Below are 22,272 nucleotides of genomic sequence, written 5' to 3' on the forward strand. Positions count from 1 at the left end.
GGAAGTGCAAATGTTTGATGAACTTTATCTGGTGCATGAGATTGCACAATCTATGTGTGCAGGAGAGAAGATCCTGACAGAAAAAAAAAAGTGTTTTAAAGAGACAGCGGTCTCAAAATTATTTGATGAACTTTGTTGTGTCTGGTGCAAGTGACTGCACAAACTGTGTGCGCAGGAAAAGAGATCTTGCAAGAGAGAGAACAACTACATGTGTTAAAGAGACAGTGGTCTGAAAATTTTTTTGCTGGACTGTGAAAAATTTGTTTGTGGAGTTATTGAAGATGGGGCGATCCAAACGCCTGAAGAATGCAAAGATAGATGAAATGAGAGACCGGATTCTATGGATGGAGGGGATGTTACCGTCTGAACCAGCCCCATCCATGCCTAAAGAGAGTCTACTAAAGAGGAAGGTTGTTGTCCCTAGCAACACTGATGAAACCGCTATGGAGACGCAGTGTGCTCAGATGAAAAGTAAACTCAAAATGGAGGAGATGTTGAAACATCTGATTATATCAAATGCAGCTCAACAGCAAGCAAATGCAGCTCAACAGCAGGCAAATGCGGATTTTCAGCAGAGCTTTGCAGCTCAACAAAAGGCTCATCAAGAGAGCATGGCAGGCTGGAAACAGAGACGCCAGCAGCCAATGGAGGCCATCGGTTTGGAGGAAACCGAGTATGTGTGCAGGGCTGAGTTGGATGCCTTGCAACGGAAAATGGAAGAAAAGGAACAAGCCTTGGAATTGCTTAAAATGGAGCATAGAAACTTGCAGGAAACGAATGGACTACTCAAGTCTCATGTGTTACAGTGGGAAGAATCCACTGCTCTTCTTTTGGTCGAGTTGCAAAAACGCAGAGAGACTATAATGGAGAAAGATACCATCCTCATGGAAAAGGAAAGTGAAATTCAGACTTTGCAGAAGCAAAGTATGGCTGATATGTTGGAGTTGCGTAATCAGCTGGAAAAAAGTCTTCAGTCTTTGGGAGCTACAAAAATAGACCTGCAGGAGTCGCAGGAACAGAATGTTGCTCTGAAAGCGACATTGTCTCTCAGCGACAAAGAGAAAAGTGAAAGAGAGGCTAAATTACTGAGTACTGTGTATGAGCTCACTACTTTGAGCAATGTGGTAAATGAATGGCGTGCGGACTGTGAAAGTTGGAAAGGGGAAGCCCAACGTGTCCAGCAGCAGTTAAAGGAGAAAGAAGCCTGTGTGGCAGAATTACATTCTTATTCCCAGATGCTAGCCAATGAGGTGAAGGCTCTTATGCAGGGAAAAGAAGATTGTGAACATAAGAGGGAAAAAGTAGAGGCACAGCTTCTGGAATCGCAAGTCAAGGTGTCAGAAGGTGACCGATTGTGTGCTAAGCTGTCAGAGAAGGCAAACCGACTGCAGGTTGAGTTGGACAATGTTACAAATCAGCTTTCTCAAGCAGACAGCAAATCTAGAGAAATTGCGGAAGATTTTTCTATCTTGGAATCGCAGCTGCAAGACACGCAGGAACTCTTACAGGAAGAGAGGTGTCAAAGGCTGAGTTTTAGCACAAAGCTCAAACAAATGGAAGATGAGAAAAATGGCTTCCTGGAACAATTAAAAAAGGAGGCGGAAGCAAAGAAAAACCTATCAGAGCAAGTCGCAACATTGCAAGCTCAGATAGCGGATATGAAAAAACGCATGGAAGAAAGCGTTGGTTCATTACAGTGTGTTGAAGATGTGAAAAAGAAGTTTGATCAGATGCTTGGTGAAGAGAAGACTGTGTCTGCAAAATATGCAGAAGAACGCGCCCGTGCAGAAACGGAGGTGCGTGATAACGAGAGCAAAGCCCTGTTCTTGGCTCGCTCTTTGGAGGAAGCTCTAGAGTGTAAGGCTGAACTAGAAAGTGTTAACAAACAGCTGCGTACAGAAATGGAAGAATTGGTCAGCTCCAAGGATGATGTTGTGAAAAGAGTTCAGGAGCTAGAAAAGTCTAAGCGAGCCTTAGAACAGCAAGTAGAAGAGATGAAGATTCCGTTGCAGGAACTGGAAGAGGAATTCCAGGCAACAGAGGATCTGTCCCAAAGAGGGGATAGTGTGCCTGATGCAGTTTTTAAAAGGATCAGTGTTTTGGGGTCTGTCCTGAGTGAGCCTCAGAAATGTGATGACATGTGGCTTGAATCACCCCTTTGGAATAAACCGTTCCTTCAAAAACTTCAAGCATTGGAAAATGTATCATTAGAACTTCAGCAAACAAAGGAGCTGAGTAAGAAATGTGATGATTTCTCAGTTCAGGCTGAAAACCTAGTGGGGAAAACTAAGGCTGTTGGTGAAAACGTGAAGCAAATGAATAAGTGCCTTTCAGGGAGTGTTTCCAAAATGGAACTGGTGAAAGACGGGTGGCAGAAGTTTGATCGTGATCTTGAGATGCATTCCATGTGGAATTCAGATAGAGAAAAAGAACTAGGTGACCTTGAGCGGTCAAACAGTTCAGCAGAAAGTGCATTGAAGAAACCTGTAAAAGAATGTGTTGCAGTTCCATGCTTCTTCACTGATGCAGAGAGGAGGTCTATAATGGATACCACCCAGATCGCTGGGTTCAACTGTGTTGTTGCCTTTAACCCCTATGTTGGTGTAAGGAAAGTTGATGATGTTCTGGTTGACTACTTCTGTGAAGAGTTTGGCAAGAAATATAAACTGAATATCAAATCAAATAGTAGGCCTTTACTGCGACTCGCTCAGGAGGGCGAAAAGTTTAAGAAGTTGATGAGTGCAAATGCTTCAGATCTGCCTATGAATATGAAATGTTTGGTGAATGATATTGATATCTCTGGGAAAAGGAACAGGGGTCACTTTGAAGAAATGTGTGACAGCCTGTTGTCTCAATTGGAAAATCCTCTGCACAGCATCTTAGAGCAAGCAAAGCTCAAGAAGGAAGATCATTCCCTTTTACAACAAAAAGTCAATGATTGTGTACAGCTGTATGGAGAGGCAACTCAAGTCACAGAGGGATGTCAAGAGTCCCTACTTGGAACAAAGCTTAGTGAAGCAAAGGTTCTCAAAGTTTTGTGGAAAACATTTATGGATTGCAGAGAGAGGCGTCTTAAGAATGTTGAAGACATTAAGACTAGCCCAATTGAGTTGCCTATGGATCACGGTCCTCCATGGTGGATTGGACAGACGGTTATGAGGGACAAGCTGTCTGACATTTATGAGAAAGCTGTCAATGAAGATGACAGAAACGAGAAGGAGCAAAATGATGCCAAAAATGCAGTTGAAGAATGTGTATATGAGATGAGAGACAAACTGTGTGGCATTTATGAGAAATCCGTCAATGAAGATGACAAAACAGTTTCATCCGGAAGCTTGAGGATAATAGGAGGCTTATCAGTGAGTCAGCAGTGCCTGACACATGCGTGCCTGGAAATATGTGTCCCAACCCTAGGGTTGAAACAAGAGGGGGGGGTATGTGACAGGAAGTCAGCTAAATCTGGGAATGTAGTCACAGGAAGGAGATACATTTCCACCTGATTTAGAAAGTCCATTAATTAATTTAGGGTGTTGGCTACAGAGCTAGCCAGCAGGAAGTTGAAAGGCCTTCAGCTGTTCAGAATGAGGAGATCAAGGACTCTATAATTTGTCCAGAGAAAATCTATTGAGTGCTGCCTCCTGTCGCCGTGTAGGCTGGGAGAGGAGGACAGACATACGTGTACCTCCCGACGCCGTGTGGGCATGGGAGAAGGACTGCTGCCGCCTGTCGCCGTGTGGGCTGGGAGAGGGGGACAGTCGGATGTGTGCCTCCCGACAAGCTGGTGAGCATGGGAGAAGACCCCCTAAAGCGATGTGAAGCTAAGGAGGGTAACCACGAGTGAAGACGTCTCAAAGGTGAGAAGACAAAGTGTTCCATGTGAAGAGTGTGAAGAGAAGTGTTCCATGTGAAGAGTGTGAAGAGTAAAGGGACCTGTTAAATGAACTGTGTTCCATGTGAAGAATCTGAAGAGTAAAGGATCCTGTTATAAATGAACATGTGCTGTGTGAAAGAAAACAAAGGGACATGTTCAATGGACAATGTTTGTGCTGTGTGAAAAGCAAACAAATGGACATTTGAGTGTCTGCTGTAGGATCAGCAGTGTCGGCCCAACAGTAGGTTGGAAAGACTTCTTAGGTAGGTTCCAGCTGTGAGAAGGTAGCCGCCCACAGAGGCAAGGATTTATTTTGTCTTTTATTTTATTTTGGCTGTTTTGATGCTTGCAATTGTGTTAAGTAAATTGCATGAATAAATCAGTCTTGTTTTTCAACCTCTAATCGGCTATCTCTGTGAAAACGCACCCCCAAAGGGGTCACCCATACGCCTACCACCGAGCTAATCCCTTACAATATATACAGTATATATATATATATATGTATACATACATACATATATACTTTAACTTATTTATAGTTTTTTATTATATTATAATTTATGATTTTGTGTTTCAAACTTTATCATACCCGAGATGTTATTAAGAAGAACGCACAGAAAAAAAAAACATATGTAAATAGTTGGTTTGGGCTGCTCATTCTTAAGAATTACATGCAAAATAATGATCTTTCAGCACCTAAAATCCGAAAGAATCATACCGCCCGGAAGCTTAAGAAATATATCTGTGGCTATATTCTTGCCATTGTTTATGTGCAAAATATCCTCCAAATATTGTTTATTGATAACACCCTGGAAATGATTAATGATTTTATGAAAAAAATCTTTGTGTTTAATGTGGGTATTAGCGCCGGTTCACACTAGTAGGATGCCAGACATCGCATGTGATTCGCACCGCATTGCTGTGCAGATGCGATTTCAGCCATACAAAATGTATGGCTGACATTACATCACATTCGCACCAAAATGGTGCAGGACCCTTTTTTTGGTTCGCACTGGAATTGAATCGCATGGGTGTTCACACCTATACAATCCGATTCCTGCACCAATTCACAGTTCGCACTGCGATCTGCGAACCAATCTGGGGGTGGCATTAAGTTTACATTGACACCCCCAACAATTCGCAGATCTCAGTGTGAGCCACTGTGCGATTCTGGCGCGATGTGGGAATCTGCACTGATTCGCAGGGTTTCCTGCATTTCACCAGTGTGAACCGGGACTAAATGAAAGCCCAGACCTGAAGCTTAACACCTCCTTAGGCAAATCTGCCCTATCCTTTGCTGCTCTAAAACACTTTAGGAAATCTGTTCAACCCAACCAATGCATCCTATTGATTGTTGGAGAAACACTCATGCCTCCCAAAGTGACTATAGTTACTCTTCAGAGGTTTTACAACACATATTCTAAGATTGATATCTTGTATGTGGACCAATTCGACTTAGATTCTCTGTGTGTTTTTTTCCACAGAACAGATTGCTTTGTTGGACCATGCGTTTGTGTCCATTCAGAATTTAACCTCTTGATGCTGTATGCAAACACTGGATCTGGCACCTGAATGACAGCAGTTGGGATGATGTAACAGCTTTTGAAGCTGTTAAACTAGCTAACAAATGTTTCCTTGAGCAAAATACAGCAGAGATGTGTCAGAGGGCTCAGTATGGGAGGGACACAGTCATAGAAGGAATTCTACTCCCCCATGGCTTTCTCCCTAAAGAGACTCATTAGTTAGTTCTTGAAATACAGCAAGCCAAGTATAGACACAAATGCAGCCAGAAAATAGAAGACCTGAACCGTTTGGAGACTCTGTGCCAAAATCTGTTGCAACTTCCAGATCAACAAGTTCACACGAAACTGAGATATGTAGCCCAGGGGTATTATGAGCATGGTCAGTAACATAACAGGAATAATGTTAGCCAAGGATTTGAGGAAATGAAGAGAAATCAGTCATGGTCAAAAAATCTTTCATATTTCTGAACAGATAACCTCGCACATGACCCAAATTGCTAAACATTTTTGCAATTTCTGTCAGAATCTTCACATCCTGAAACTGAAAGGATTTGTCGCCTACTCATAATTTCCCTATGCGGAAACAAGCCAATTTCTTGGAATCAAAGACTTAGAGGATCTCCAGGTTCCCGCGAAAAAAAATTAAAAGTCTGCAGCTACAAATACTGTAGCTGCTTACTTTTTTTTTTTTTTTTAAATCAGATCATTTTTATTGAAAAGTTTTTTTGTGAAACAGACAAACAAAAAAAAGAACATCCAAAACACAATAGAAAATAAACAATAACACAATTGGTAGTGAGAAGTCTCATCGCTACCAAACAGAGCTAGCTGCTTACTTTTGATATAAGGACACTTACCTGTCCAAGGATCCAGCAATGTCCTCACCCAAACCGATTCTTCAATCAGCTTCGGGTGCAGGCTCTGGCATCTGTAGTAAGGGAAACAGGAAGTGAAGCCTTGTGGCTTCACAGCCTGTTTTCTACTGCGAGTACTGAATGGTCCTGTAGTCTTCTGGGACCTGTAATGTGTGTAAGAAGACTGCATGGGGAAGAAGGGGCGCAGAACTTCTGGCTTAGATCACAGCAGTGACCTGAACCGGAAGTGGGAGTGGGGAGTTTTCAAAACCAAGTACTCGCTCCTTTCCCAAAAAATACCAAATGTTGCAGTGGAGGGGAGGATGCAAATAAACGGTGCTTTTCCTTTTTGGGTGGAGTTCCACTTTAAAGTCTCTGGAATAATTTTGGAAGACTTTGGGATATGGGAAAGGGATGAGGTTCATGGAATGTGGTGTTGTGGTTTTGAAGTACTTTTGTGCATTCTGTTTTAACATTTTATTACATTTTTAAGGCAATGCAGACAATTTACTATTTACTTTTCTTTGAATTAGGAGACCCATCATTATCTACGACCACGAGCAGCACATTGACATCACCTACCACATCTAGTAAGTTTATTATATATACATTAGCTCTGATCCATGTTTAGGTATTTAGATTATTGAATATAGATGTAATATATATTTTTATTGTGTGTGTTTTCTTTATTTATACAGTAGCTCATAATAGAATATACACTCATCAGCCACTTTATTAGGTAAACCTGTTCAATTGCTTGGTTGGTAATACAAATTGCTAATCAGCCAATCACATGGGAGAAACTCAATTCATTTAGGCATCTAGACATGGTGAAGACGACTTGCTGAAGTTCAAACTGAGCATCAGAATGGGGAAGAAAGTGTCATGGCATGGTTGTTGGTGCCAGACGGGCTTGTCTGAGTTTTTTAAAAACGACAGATCTGGGACTTTCATGATGTCAGAGGTCAGAGGAGAAGTCACACAGCAGTGACTCACTTAACCATTTCAGCCCCCCAAGGTTTTACCCTCTTAATGACCAGGCCATTTTTTGCAATACGGCACTGCGTTGCTTTAACTAACAATTTTGCAGTCGTGCGACGCTGTACCCAAATAAAATTGATGTCCTTTTTTTCCCACAAATAGAGCTTTCTTCTGGTGGTATTTTATCACCTGTGCAGTTTTTATTTTTTGCGCTATAAACAAAAAAAGACTGACAATTTTGAAAAAAAAAAACAATATTTTTTACTTTCTGCTATAAAACATTCCCAATAAAAACATTTTAAAAATCAAATTTCTTTATCAGTTTAGGCCAATTTGTATTCTGCTACATATTTTTGGTAAAAAAAAATCTCAAAAAGCATATATTAGTTGGCTTGCGCAAAAGTTATAGCGTTTACAAACTATGGGATAAATTTATAGACTTTTTATTTTTTTATTGTTTTTATTAGTAATGGCGGCGATCAGCGTTTTTTAGCGGGACTGCGACATTGCGGCGGACAGATCTGACACTAAGTGACACTTTTTGGGGACGAGTGACACCAATACAGTGATCAGTGCTAAATAATATGCACTGTTACTGTTTAAATGACACTGGCAGGGGTTAACATCAGGGGCGATCAAGGGGTTAAGTGTGCTCCTAGGGAGTGCTTTCTAACTGTGGGGGGGAGTGGACTGACTGCAGGAAGGGAGAGATCGGTGTTTAGCATAGGCAGACGGCTGTTCTGTCAGTCTCCTTGACAATTGTGGGAGGCCGAGGACAATTGCAGCCGCCGCACCCGTGGACTGGTTACCGCTGTGTCTAATCACAGCAGGAGCTCAGCTCCAGCAGCGTGCGCGCGCCCCTTAGAGCCTTAAAGCAATATCCTATACATGTACGTGATTTTGCGCTTAAAGGCTGCCCTGCCGCAGTATATGTACGGTGGGCGGTCCCTAAGTGGTTAGGGAAATCAACATTGTAACCCTTCCATCACCATATCAATTCCCTCATACACATACAATCAAGTGTCTGACAAATAAAACTCATTAAGTTATCTATTTCACTTTCATGTTGCAAGAACAGCCTTAAGTGATTGTAAAGGCACATTTTTACTTCTTAAAAAAAAAAAAACATGTTATACTGCTCTGTGCAAAAGTTTTGCACAGGGCAGTCCCGATCCTTCTCTTTTCGGGTCCCCTGTTAGCGAGCCTGGCCCCTCCCTCCTACCGAGTTCCCCCTTAACAAGCTGCTATGGGGGCACTCGTGTGTGCTTGCTCCTGAGGCAGCTCTGTGTGTCCATTGATACACAGCTCCAGCTCGGCTCTGTCACCTCTCTCCTCGCTGGCTGTGATTGACAGCAACAGGAGCCAATAGCACATTGCTAAACCTAGATCGGACTTAGGTAAGAATTTAGAGGGGGGGGGGGGGGGGGGCTGGGCGGCTACTGCATGCAGAATTTTTTGTTAATCTTAATGCATAGATGCATTCTATGCATTAAGGAAAAAAACATTTTGCCTTTAGAACCACTTTAAACAGATGCAATGTCCCAGCTTGCAATGATCTCTTATACTATACTGTATATACACTTATTCAGCCAATAGATTTGTTGATCTGCAAAATAACAAAAACTAAACAATCAATCATATATTTTTACAGCAATAAATACAAATCATAAACCTTTTATTAGTAATCATTCAATTTTATGATTACTACTAAAACTAATTTTTATGAATAGAGGAGTGTGAGTGTGTGTGTGTGGTGTTAAAAAATCCACCAGTGCTGGGGGTTATTACTCCCACTGATACCAATGCTTGAGGTGCTTTTTAGTACGTATATTACTCCCACTAACACCAGTGTTAGGGCATCATTCCTCCCACTGACCACTGATGCAGGACCAATAATTTTCCTTACTGACCTCTGGTGCTGAGGCATTCATGACTCCCAATACCGATGCAGGGGATTTTTTTTACTCCTACTGGCCACAATCTGGCCCACAAACAGTCTGATAGACAGTAAACTGGCCCTATGTTTTTTGGGGATTCCTGCTATATACAGTACTATGGAAACACACCACTTTAACTTGGAGATTCACCACCCCTTCAATAAATCAATGCATGTGCCTCGGCAGCCTATAAAGCTGTGATATATTTGAATGATTATTCGGCTAACGTTGGATATTTTAATAAGTGAACACCCTGCATTTGGGGGCTTCCCAAGTGCATTAAAGGAGCATTATATTAATTAATTTCTCTGTGAATGCTTACAGCCCCCACAATATAATATGGAAACAGATTTTTTTATGGTTCCTATTTGAATAAGTACATTACCTTATGTGTCCTTGCCCAATATTACAATGCATAGACCTACTGACATGCAACTCAGACCCTAGGCATTGCATTATGGAACATCCCAGTAGTCATGCATGTTCTCTACTCTCATAAAGGTTTGGTGGAGTAACATGCAGGTAGGGGATATCAGCTCATGCTGTCATCCAACTTGTCCTGGGGCCTGTTTTGTTCTAACCCTTATTCCACCAGAAGTTTGCATTCATATGTGAGTAGCTGCATGTCCAAACTCTAGGTGTTTTGTGACAGATTGCCATTGAGGACGAATAATGGGGTCCTTTTTCATATATCTGCTTGGGCCACACAGTGTGCATTCAGCACAGCACAGGACCCAGATTCTATGAAGTCTGTATTCCAAATGGAAGTCCTTAATGCCGAAAAGTCATGTACCTCATAACAGCTTTATGTAAAATGATCTTGGTGATCACATTACTTAGATACTGTTGTATAAAGAATCATGTATTATGTTTTGATTGCTGGTGAATAAAGTAGGTATTGTAACTATGGAACATTTATTTAAATTGTAGATCATTGCTTTTATTATTAACTGTAAATATAATTATCCTGATCTATCTGCAAAGGGGCATTACTTTTCATTATCTCTCTCTCTTCCTACATTTGTTATTAGATGGGGAGCTTCACCCCACACATCGCCCCTAGGGGTACCTGATAAAACTTTAAGCCTTTATTCATTGGACAGTTCGGGCATTTAACTATTTTTGGCCAAAAGCCAGTTGACACTGCAGTCCTAATTACACACTGAGAGAAGGCCCGCATCCTCTCTTTCCATGCAGCCCATGGCTAAGTCTATTCCTTCTTGCCCTGGAACATGGACTCCAAAGCATTATGAGACAGCCATACAGAATATGCACTTTACTCCTTCAGTCTGTGTCACATCTTCACTTGTCACTGTATCTTGCACATTGCACCCTTTGCTCAGGGAGACCTTCACACTTCACTTATAGAAAGGCCTTCCATCACATGATCCCAGTCCAGGTCTATAGGCAGACCCTGTATCCTGACACACTCCAATATGGAGGTCCAGTTACTAAGTGGAGAACCTGAAGTGCTCCCAACTCTTTTTGATACACCATGAGCACTGCACTTTAGCATTACACTTTGTCCCCTTCGATATTTCAGAACAGAAAAATGTTTCCTGTTCAAAATAAGAAATGAAAAATTCTTCACATTTTACATCATCTCACCATCAAGAAAGTGGTTAGCAGTGGCGGCTGGTGTATATGGGCGCAGGGGCGTCGCCCCCCCTATTAATGCGTCCGTCCCCCTAATCTACATGCGGGGTGCCGGACGCATGTAGTTCAATAGGGCCTTTTTTTTTAACCAAGTGACTAGAGCCAGAGGCTCTCACAGGCTTAAAAAAAAGGGTGGGCTCAGGGCGCAGAGCATTGTCACACAGATCCTCCTCCTGGCCAATCCGGAAGCGGGTTTTGAGACCGTTTCCCGATTGGTCGAAAGGAGAAGCCATGCCATTGGACATGGAGGAGGAGGGAGGAGACACAGAAGACAGGGGGAAGAAGCCGAAGCTGCATCCAGGCAGGGTGAGTGAGGGGGGTACTGTGCTGTCTCCCCTGTCCTGTCTCCTGTCTCCCCTGTCCTGTCTCCTGTCTCACCTCTCTCTGGTCTCTCCTGTCTCGCTGTAGTCAGGGGGGGGGGGTATGGTGTGCGGCCTGGTGTGGTCCGGGGGGGTATGGTGCAGTCCATCTGCCGCCTCCCCTGGCCCCTGGAGCACCAGCCACCACTGGTGGTTAGCACTTCTGCCTAGCAGCAATAGGGTTGCCATTTTGAATCCCAACTACGACGCTACCTGCCTGGAGTTTGCATGTTCTCCCTGTGCCTGTGTGGATTTTCACTGGGTACTCTGGTCTCCTCCCACACTCCAAAGACATGCTGGTAGGTTAACTGGCTCCTGTCTAAATTAACCTTAGTATGTGTATGAATGTGAGTTAGGGACATTAGGTTGTAAGCTCCTTGAGGGCAGGGACTGATGTGAAAGTAAAATATGTGTGTGTATATATATATATATATATATATATATATATATATATATACTGTGTATATATATATATATATATATATATATATTAGAGATCGACCAATTATTGGCAACACCGATATATCAGGGGCCGATATGCGCTTTCCCCGATATATTGGAATCAGCCTTTTGATTTGCCGATATTGCGGATATTTTCGTGACATCATTCCATATGTTGCGCATGCACATTATGCCTTCTAACACTGCCTCCCACGCCTGCGTGGCCCATACGTGACGCCATATCACCGCGCGCTGCACTTAAGACCGCCTTCCACGCCTCACACTGCCTCGTGTTACAGCCAGCTGCAGTCCGGTCCGGTCACGCTGCCAGCCATCCATCCACCCACAGGCCCTGGCCTCAGCCACCCACCACAACAGGGTGCCAGCCCAGCGAGCAAGCAACCAACCACCCAGATGACACCAAGCCAGCCACCCGCCACCGTGACCAGTGTTCCAGCATGCCAGCTACCCGCCACAAAAGGCCAGGGTGAGTGAGTGACACCAAGCCAGCCACCCACACAACAGGATGACCCCAAGCCAGCCCCCTCCACCACAGTGTTCCAGCAAGCCAGCCACCCACCACAATGTTCCTGCAAGCCAGCCACCACAGTGTTCCTCCAAGCCAGCCAGCCGCCACAGTGTTCTTGCAAGCCAGCCACCCATACCAAGGTGACACCAATCCAGCCACCCACCACAGTGTTCCTGCAAGCCAGCCACCCATAACAGGGTGACACCAAGCAAGCCAACCAGGCACCACAGAGTGTTCCTGAAAGCCAGCCACCCATAACAGGGTGAAACCAAGCCAGCCACCCTCCACAGTGTTGCTGCAAGCCAGCCACCAATAACAGGGTGACACCAATCCAGCCAGCCACCACAGTGTTCCTGCAAGCCAGCCACCCATAACAGGGTGACACCAAGCCAGCCACCCGCCACAGTGTTCCTGCAAGCCAGCCACCCATAACAGGGTGACACCAATCCACCCAGCCACCACAGTGTTCCTGCAAGCCAGCCACCCATAACAGGGTGACACCGAGCAAGCCAACCAGGTACCACAGACTGTTCCTGAAAGCCAGCCACCCATAACAGGGTGACATCAAGCCAGCCACCCACCAGTGTTCCTGCAAGCCAGCCACCCTTAACAGGGTGACACCAAGCAAGCCAACCAGGCACCACAGACTGTTTCTGAAAGCCAGCCACCAATAACAAGGTGACACTAGTCACCAAGCTAGCCAGCCACCCATAACACAGTGACACCAAGCCAGCCAGCCAGTGCCACCACAGTGTTCCTGCAAGCCAGCCAACCAGAACAGGGTGACGCCAGCCAGCCGCCACAGTGTTCCAGCAAGCAAGCCACCCACAACAGGGTGACACCAAGCCAGCCACACTGCCAGGCGTCAGCCACCAACCCACAACAGGGTGCCAGTGCCAGTATCAGCAGCAACTTCAGCTTCAGCAAGCCATTTCTTTAATCTTTTTTGTGTCTTTCAAGTTGAAGAGTAAGAGAGAAAGAGTAAAAGTGTGGTCTGGGACTATTTCTCATCTCAACCATCTCCAGGAAAAGCAGCAGTGTGCAACACATGTACAAACAACATAAGTATGGGATCAGTAACTGCAAAAAACAAAAATACGTCAGATCTTTGGGCCCATCTAAGAGTTCATCATATTGAATTGTATCATGCAGCACAAAAAAAACGAAATGAATATCAATGTGATTTTGATTCAATACCTCCTCCACTATCCCAGGCAACAATAACAGATATGTTTGTGAAAAAAAACAGATGTCACTGTCTAGATTCACAGAGATGATTGTCACTGATAACCAGCCATTTACAATGGTGTCTGACTCAGGATTTAAGCGGTTGATGTCCATGCTTGAGCCAAGCTACACACTGAAGAGTGAGAAGGAATTATCGAACCAAAATGCCGGCAAAGCTTCACCAAAAGGTAGTTGACAAAGTAAAGGCTATGCTGCAACCAGAGAATGCTGGCAACTCATTCTCATTCATGACGGACTGCTGGTCACAAACAGAGTGTGAGTCACTACTCATTCTAACATGCCACTTCATTGACAGCGGATGGACAAAAAGGCAATTGGTGTTGAATACAAAAGTGATGCAAGGATCCAACACAGCTGAGTACGGAAGAGAAATGTTTCTAGGCATGCTTGAAAAATGGAGAATCAACAAAGACCGAGTGATGCTTGCGCAACTTGGAGACAGTGGAGCAAACATGCCTAAAGGAATGAGGCTTGCTGATACGTCAGACCTCTGTGTCATCATGGCACACAACACCCTCCAACTTTCAAATGATGGTCTGTCAAGCCAAAGAGCTTTGATTGATATATGTTTTGAGAAGCATGAAGAGATTAAAAATGTTGTGCTTGCAAGTCTTTTGAATCCTCGATACAAGAACCATGCTTTCTCTTCTGATGATGTATTGGCTAAGGCGAAACAATAGCTGACAGAAGATATGGAGGTGCAGAAGGTTCCTGCTGAAAAGACAAGTCCAGAACATTATTTTTTTGAAGAGCAGCATGCTGGAAAAAACAGACAAATACCCAAAAATACGTCAACGAACAGAAGAGAATCTGCTTCATCATCGTCTAATTGATCAGGACATTTTCAGTGTTTTATTGGGGCCTCATGAGGAGGATTCAATTTCTTCTGAATCTGCAACGATGAGCCTTGATGATGAACTTCATCTCTATTTGAAAGAAGCCGTAATTGACAGAAGAAGTCATCCTCTTCAGTGGTGGAGAGAAAATGAGGCACGCTACAAAAGACTTGCTTCCCATGCTAGAAGATACCTCTATCTCTGCTCCTCTGTCCTCCCCTCCTCCTGAGCATGTTTACGAAGTTGCAGCATTGTTTGAACAAAACAGAAGACCTTTAACAGGTGACCATGGACATGCTGAAATGTTCTGCTTTCTGCATTATAATATTGTTCTACTTAACTGGGAGTACTGAAAAGAGTAGTGTCCACTCCACTTCTCTCCAATCCACTGTCTAGCTGTTGCCTACCTTTTTTTTCTAGCAGTTTTTGCACTGACTGCTGTAGTTGCAGTGAGTGTCCTACTGCAGAGGTAGTCCGCTGAGTGACTCCAATCCACTGTCTAGCTGTTGCCTAGCTTTTTTTCTAGCGGTTTTGCACTGGCTGCTGTAGTTGCATTGAGTGCCCTACTGCAGAGGTAGTCCACTGACTCCAATCCAATCCACTGTCTAGCTGTTGCCTAGCTTTTTTTCTAGCAGTTTGCACTAACTGCTGTAGTTGCAGTGAGTGCCCTACGGCAGAGGTAGTCCACTGACTCCAATCCAATGCACTGTCTAGCTGTTGCCTAGCTTTTTTCTAGCAGTTTGCACTGACTGCTGTAGTTGCATTGAGTGCCCTACTGCAGAGGTAGTCCACTGACTTCAATCCAATCCACTGTCTAGCTGTTGCCTAGCTTTTTTCTAGCAGTTTTGCACTGACTGCTGTAGTTGCAGTGAGTGCCCTACTGCAGAGGTAGTCCGCTGAGTGACTCCAATCCACTGTCTAGCTGTTGCCTAGCTTTTTTTCTAGCAGTTTTGCACTGACTGCTGTAGTTGCAGTGAGTGCCCTACTGCAGAGGTAGTCCACTAAGGGACTCCAATTCAATCCACTGTCTAGCTGTTGCCTAGCTTTTTTCTAGCAGTTTTGCACTGACTGCTGTATTTGCAGTCAGTGCCCTACTGCTAAGAGTCCAAATCCAATGTCTAGCTGTTGCCTAGCTTTTTTTCTAGCAGTTTTGCACTGACTGCTGTCGTTTCAGTGAGTGCCCTACTGCAGAGGTAGTCCACTGACTCCAATCCAATCCAGTCTGTCTAGCTGTTGGCTTGATTGTTTTCCAGCAGTATTGCACTGACTGCAGTAGTTGCAGTGAGTGCCATACTGCAGACAGAGGTAGTCCTCCACTGACTCCAGTCCAATCCACTGTGACATGTGTAGCTGTTGCCTTGCTCTTTTTCTAGCAGTTTTTCACTGACTGCACTGCATTAGTTGCAGTAAGTGCCTTACTGCAGAGGTAGTCCTCCACTGACTACAGTCCTGTCCAATCCACTGTGACATGTGTAGCTGTTGCCTTGCTCTTTTTCTAGCAGTTTTGCACTGACTGGACTGCATTATTTGCAGTCAGTGCCTTACTGCAGAGGTAGTCCTCATTCACTGACTCCAGTCCATTCAATCCGCTGCGTATGTGGTGTATATTGTGTAGCTGTTGTTGTTGCCTAGCTTTTTTTCTAGCAGTTTTGCACTGACTGTACTGCACTGCATTAGTTTTAGTCAGTGCCTTACTGCAGAGGTAGTCCTCTTCCACTGACTCCAGTCCATCCAATCCACTGTGTATGTGTATTTTGTGTAGCTGTTGTTGCCTAGCTTTTTGTCTAGCTGTTTTGAACTTACTGCACTGCAGTAACATATTGCAGTGTGTGAGTCCCCTACTGCAGCACTTTATTATGTATTTATGCACAATCAGATGATGTGAAATGCAAAGCAAGTGTCCCTGCAATTGAAGTTTTCATATCAGTTTTTATGCAGTTAAGGTGTGAAGAACGAGCACTTAATGGTAAAAATGTTAATAAATAAAGATTAACATGTTTATTAAGAGATTTGTGTAGAATTTTGTGTTTTTTTGGGTAATTTTTACATGTGTGAAAATATCGACCAATATCGGCCGATACCGATAGGCGATCTGCAAAATATCGGCAATGAAAAAAACGATATTGGTCTATCACTAATATATATAAATATATATTTATACAGTGCATCCGGAAAGTATCCAGAGTGCTTTTACTTTTTTCACAGTTTAAATTACATTTATTATTTTCCTCAAAATTCTACAAACAATACCCCATAATGACAACGTGAAAGAAGCTTGTTTGAAATTTGCAAATTTATTAAAAATAAAAGGCCAAATAAAATCACATGTAAATAAGTACTCACAGCCTTTGCTTAATACTTGAGTATGATGCTACAAGCTTGGCACACCTATTTTTGGGCAGTTTCTCCCATTCTTCTTTGCAGGACCTCTCAAGATCCATCAGGTTGGATGGGGAGCGTTGGTGCATAGCCATTTTCAGATCTCTCCAGAGATGTTCAATCGGGTTCAAGTCTGGGCTCTGGCCGGGCCACTCAAGAACATTCACAGAGTTGTCCCATAGCCACTTCTTTGTTATTTTGGCTGTGTGCTTGCGGTCATTGTCCTGTTGGAAGATGAACCTTCGCCCCGGTCTGAGTTCCAGAGCACTCTGGAGCAGGTTTTCATCAAGGATGTCTCTATACATTGCTGCAATTATCTTTCCCTCCATCCTGACTAGTCTCCCAGTTCCTGCCACTGAAAAAACATCCCCACAGCATGATGTTGCCACCACTATGCTTCACTGTAGGGATGGTATTGGCCAGGTGATGAGCAGTGCCTGGTTTCCTTCAGACATGATGTTTGCAATTCAGGCCCAAGAAATCAATCTTTGTTTCATCAGACCAGAGAAATTTATTTCTCATGGTCTAAGAATCTTTTAGATACCTTTTGGCAAACTCCAGGCGTGCTGTCATGTGCCTTTTACAGAAGAGTGGCTTCTGTCTGGCCAATCTACCATACAGGTCTGATTGGTGGAGTGCTGCAGATGGTTGTTCTTCTGGAAGGTTCTCCTCTCTCCATAGAGAAATGCTAGAGCTTTGTCAGAGTAACCATCAGGTTCTTGGTCACCTCCCAGACTAAGGCCTTTCTCCCCGGATGGCTCAGTTTGGCCTGGCGGCCGCTCTGGGAGGAGTCTTGGTGGTTCCAAACTTCTTCAATGTACGGATGATGGAGGCCACTGTGTTAATTGGGACCTTCAATGAAATGTTTCTGTACCCTTCTCCAGATCTGTGCCTCGATACAATTATCACATGCCTGACGAAGGGGTCCTGCGATGGGAGTTTGGATTGTGTACTGTCAATACAATCCTTTCTCTGAGGTCTATAGACAATTCCTTCGACTTTATGGCTTGGTTTGTGCTCTGTCATGCACTGTTAACTGTGGGACCTTATACAGACAGGTGTGTGCCTTTCCAAATCATGTCCAATCAACTGAATTTACCACAGGTGGGCTCCAATCAAGTTGTAGAAACATCTCAAGGATGGTCAGTGGAAACAGGATGCATCTGAGCTCAATTTTGAGTGTCAAGGCTGTTAAAACTTATATACATGTGATTTGTTTTGTTTTTTATTTTTAATAAATTTGCAAAGATGTCAAACAAACATCTTTCATGTTGTCATTATGGGGTATTGTTAGTAGAATTTTGTGCAAAATAATGAATTTAATCCATTTTGGAATAAGGCTGTAACATAACAAAATTTTGACCTTCCCTGCCTCCCTGGTAAACAATCCACTCTGACAGCCTTTCACAGCTGTTGGCTTTCCACAAAGATGCAAGCAGCAGTAGAGTATTGTTTATGCAATACCCCTTACTGGCTAATTTAAATGATTCCAGTGTTTAGGATAACTGAACTTGTTCAGGCTTTATATATTAACCACGTTAGGACCGGAGGATTTTCCTGCTTAACGTCCAGGCCACTTTTTTCAACCTGGCACTGCACGAATTTAACTGACAATTGCGCTGTCATGCAATGCTGTACCCAAACAAAATTTACATAATTTTTTCCCCCACAAACAGAGCTTTCTTTTGGTGGTATTTGATTTTTTGCGATATTAATAAAAAAATAGCGAAAATTTTGCCAAAAATTGACATTTTCTACTTTGACAGTTAAAAAATATCCAATACCGTATATTCAATTTTTGTCATATATTTACAGTAGGACAAAATGTATTTAGCTACATGTCGTTGACAAAAAAATTCTCAAAGAGTGTATTTTTATTGGTTTGCGCAAATGTTATAGCGTCTACAAACTTTGGTGTAAATACTGGAATTTACGCAGCTTTAATTTCTGACTGCCTATCTCAATTCTTGAAGTGCTAAAATGGCAGGGCAGTACAACCCCCCCCCCCCAAATTACCACTTTTTGGAAAGCAGATATTCTAAGGAATGTAGTGAGAGGCATGTTGAGCTCATTGAATATTTAATTTTTTTGTCAAAGGTGTTTGAAAAATGACTAAAAAAAAAATAATTTTTTTTTTTTTTACAAAAAGTTGTCATTATTATTTTTATTTATTTATTTCAGGTACTTATATAGCACTGTCAATTTACGCAGCGCTTTACATATACATTACACATTCATATCAGTCCCTGCCCTCAAGGAGCGTACAATCTAAGGTCCCTAACTCACATTCATACATACAAAGTAGGGCCAATTTTTTTTATACAGGATCCAATTAACCTACCACCATGTCATTTTTTTGTCACAGGTGTTTGAAAAATGACTAAAAAAAAATTTTTTTTTTACACAAAGTTGTCATTGAAATTATATATTGCTCACACATATGTGTAATTACACCCCAAAATATATTCTGCTGCTTCTCCTGAGTACAGGGATACCACATGTGTGAGACTTTTTGGGAGCCTAGCTGTGTACGGGACCCCGAAAACCAATCACCACTTTCAGGTTTTCTAATGGCGTAAATTGTGCATTTCACCTCCGCACTACCTGTCACAGTTTCGGAGGCCCTAAAATTTCAAGATAGCACAACCCCCCCCCCCCAAATATCCCCATTTTGCAAAGTAGACACTCCAAACTATTTGCTGAGAGGCATGGTGAGTCCATGGAAAATGTTATATTTTGCCCCAAGTTCCCGGGAAAATTATTATTTTTTTTTTTTTTGCTTTTTTACACAAAGTTGTCACTAAATGATATATTGCTCACACATGCCATGGGTTTATGTGAAATGACACCCCAAAATACATTCTGCTGCTTCTCCTGAGTATGGGGATACCCCATGTGTGAGACTTTTTTGCTGTCTAGTCACGTACAGGACCCCGAAAACCAATCGCCACCTTCAGGCTTTCCAAGTGCGTAAATTGTTGATTTCACTCCTTACTACGAGCTATTTGCTGAGAGGCATGTTGAGTGTTTTGCAGATCTCACAAGTCTTGGAAATTGAAAAAAGAGGGAAAAAAATGCATTTTCCTTTTTTTTCTTAATTTTCCAAAATAAATGAGCGCTGCAAAATACTCGCCATGCCTCACAGCAAATAGCTTGGAGTGTCTACTTTTCAAAATGGGGTCATTTGGGGGGGGGGGGGGTTTGTGCTATCTTGGCATTTCATAGCCTTCAAAACTGTGATAGGTAGTAAGGAGTGTGTCAACGGGTCTGTGGTAGTGAGCCCTTATAGATCCCCAGCTCAGAATTCCCCAGGGCGCGGAGTCTCAGCCTGCTTCTTCACCAGGGCCCCTGGTGGTGGGGATGGACTTGCAGCAGACTGGAACCAGGTCGCGGCCCCCAGGTAGGCCCATCTGAAGATGTGGAGACCGCTGGCGTGTGCAGTGTAAACGGGAGACTACAAGGATATCCAAGAGACAAGCTGAGGTCAGGACAGGCAGCAGACGTACATAGACGGAGAAACAAAGCCTGGTCAGTACACAGGAGATCAGATACAATAGCCAAGGTTACAGGGATGGGAGCTCAGAGAACAGCGATGTTGCTCAAGCAAGGAGCAGAGCACTGAGCATGTGTATATATAGGGAAGCACACAGGGAGGTGACCCAGGAAGTAATAGACAGGAACAGCCTATAACCCACAGTGGAGCAGTCGACGCCCATAGGAGAACAGAGCAGCCAAACACCACATGTGAAGATAGCAGCAAGGAGGTAAGAGATACAAACAAACTACAGACTAACTTGTGACAGAGTGAAATCAACAATTTACGCCCTTAGAAAGCCTGAAGGTGGTGATTGGTTTTTCGGGGGTACAATAAAACATTACAGAATAGCAGTATATTATAAAGTACAGAAAAACAGTAGGAACAGAAAACCAACTCAATGAATGACAACTATTTTTTGCTTTTTTATTTTATTTTTTTGAACTTTTTTTACACTTTTTTTGTAACTGTAAAAAAATGTAAGTGGCTAGGGTCTCTCAAAATGTGATAGCCATCTAACACCTTTTAACACCCTGTGTGAAAGTGAGCCCCCTAGACTAGTGTGTGATAGTGACAGAAACAGTCCCCGATGCAGAGACCAGGTTGGCCAGGACAGAAGGGCCAAAATTAGCGGATGTCATGCCTATATCCGCATTTGGAGTGCTCTTTGGGTAGAAGTACCAGGGAAGACATCAGGAAAATGCCTCTCATGCAGCCGGCTCCTTGCATCTGGATTGCGAATTTGGGCCACAGCTTCTTCTGGATACAAAAGGGCTTTGATGATCTCTTCCTGGAATTTTAGGAAGGATCCACTAGTGTGTGGTAGCGATGGAAAGATCAGGTTGGCCAGGACAGGAGAGCCAAAAATAGGGGGTATCACTCCTATATCCGCGTTTTCTACAGACACGACATCTTCTTTGAGATGCTCTTTGGGTAGAGGTACCAGGGAGGACATTGGGAAAATGCCTCTCGTGCAGCAGGCTCACTGATTGTGAATTTGGGCCACAGCAGCTTCTGGATACAAAAGGGCTGTGATGATCTCTTTCTGGAATTTTAGAAAGGAATCCACTTCTCCCTGATGCTTTGTATAGGACATAAGCACTCAGCAGTGCCAATTGGAATAAGTATACAGACACTTTTTTGTACCAGCGTACAGCCTTATGGGCAATTAAGTACAGTGCCATCATCTGTTCGTTGAAGTCCACCCTTCCCATGTTAAGGTTGTAGTCGTGGACACAGAGGGGCTTCTCAACAACAACAGTCGCCGTTGTAATTGGGACTGTCTTATCTGCGTGAATGGAAGACTGAACGAAAACATTCCGTGTGTCCTTTCAGCTCACTGAAAGCAATTATTACACTTTAAGCAGGCTCTCTCCCCCCATCCAAGTTATGCATCTACAAGCTGTTGGGGGAAGCCCTGGCGATTAGGTTGCACGGTGCCACATGCACCAATTCCAGAATCAAAAAGGTGACTAAAAAGTGGCATGCTTGTGTAATAATTGTCCGTGTGTAAATGGTCTCCCTTTCTGAATAAGGGTGACACCAAGTCCCAAACAATCTTGCCGCTGCTCCCTATGTAGTCTGGGCAGTCAGGGGCTCCACACTGCTATCTTTTACCTCGTAAATCCAGAAACGACATGTATAGCCTTTTGCCCTGTCACAGAGCTTATACATCTTGACCCCATATCTGGCATGCTTGCTGGGAAGAAACAGTTTAAAAACAAGGTGGTCAGTAAACTTCATCAAAGCAGGCATCTTGATGTGGCATACACAAGGCTGCAAATTTTTGGTTGAAGTGTTTTACGAGGGGCCGAATTTTGTGGAGCGGGTCATATCCAGGGTCCCCCCGAGGACGACGGAGTTCATTGTCATTAAAATGCATGAATCGCAAGATTTGCTCGTATCTAGTCCTGGCCAAGGCAGCAGAGAAAATGGGCATATGATGAATTGGGTCAGTGGACAAATATGACTCACTCTTTTTAGTAACACCCATAATGAGGGATAGGCCCAGAAAAGTTCTAAATTTGGAAACAGTATGACGTTTCCATGCAAATTCTCTGGCTAGGGTCAAATTTGGGTTTGCGGCGATAAATTGATTGGCATATAAATTGCTTTGGTCCACA

The 22,272-nt window shown here is 43.4% G+C and overlaps 1 protein-coding gene across 1 annotated transcript in view; it reads left to right on the forward strand.

Annotated features, from left to right (window-relative positions):
• IL15RA (interleukin 15 receptor subunit alpha) overlaps positions 1-22,272 on the forward strand; it is a 164,218-nt gene that overhangs the window by 60,913 nt on the left and 81,033 nt on the right. The window contains exon 3 of the mRNA XM_082254181.1: positions 6,782-6,838. Within this exon, the coding sequence (XP_082110307.1) occupies positions 6,782-6,838 (57 nt within the window). The remainder of the gene's footprint in view (positions 1-6,781; positions 6,839-22,272) is intronic.

The sequence above is a fragment of the Pelophylax lessonae genome (assembly GCF_965119305.1).
Source record: "Pelophylax lessonae genome assembly, chromosome: 4".
Lineage (NCBI taxonomy): Eukaryota > Metazoa > Chordata > Amphibia > Anura > Ranidae > Pelophylax > Pelophylax lessonae.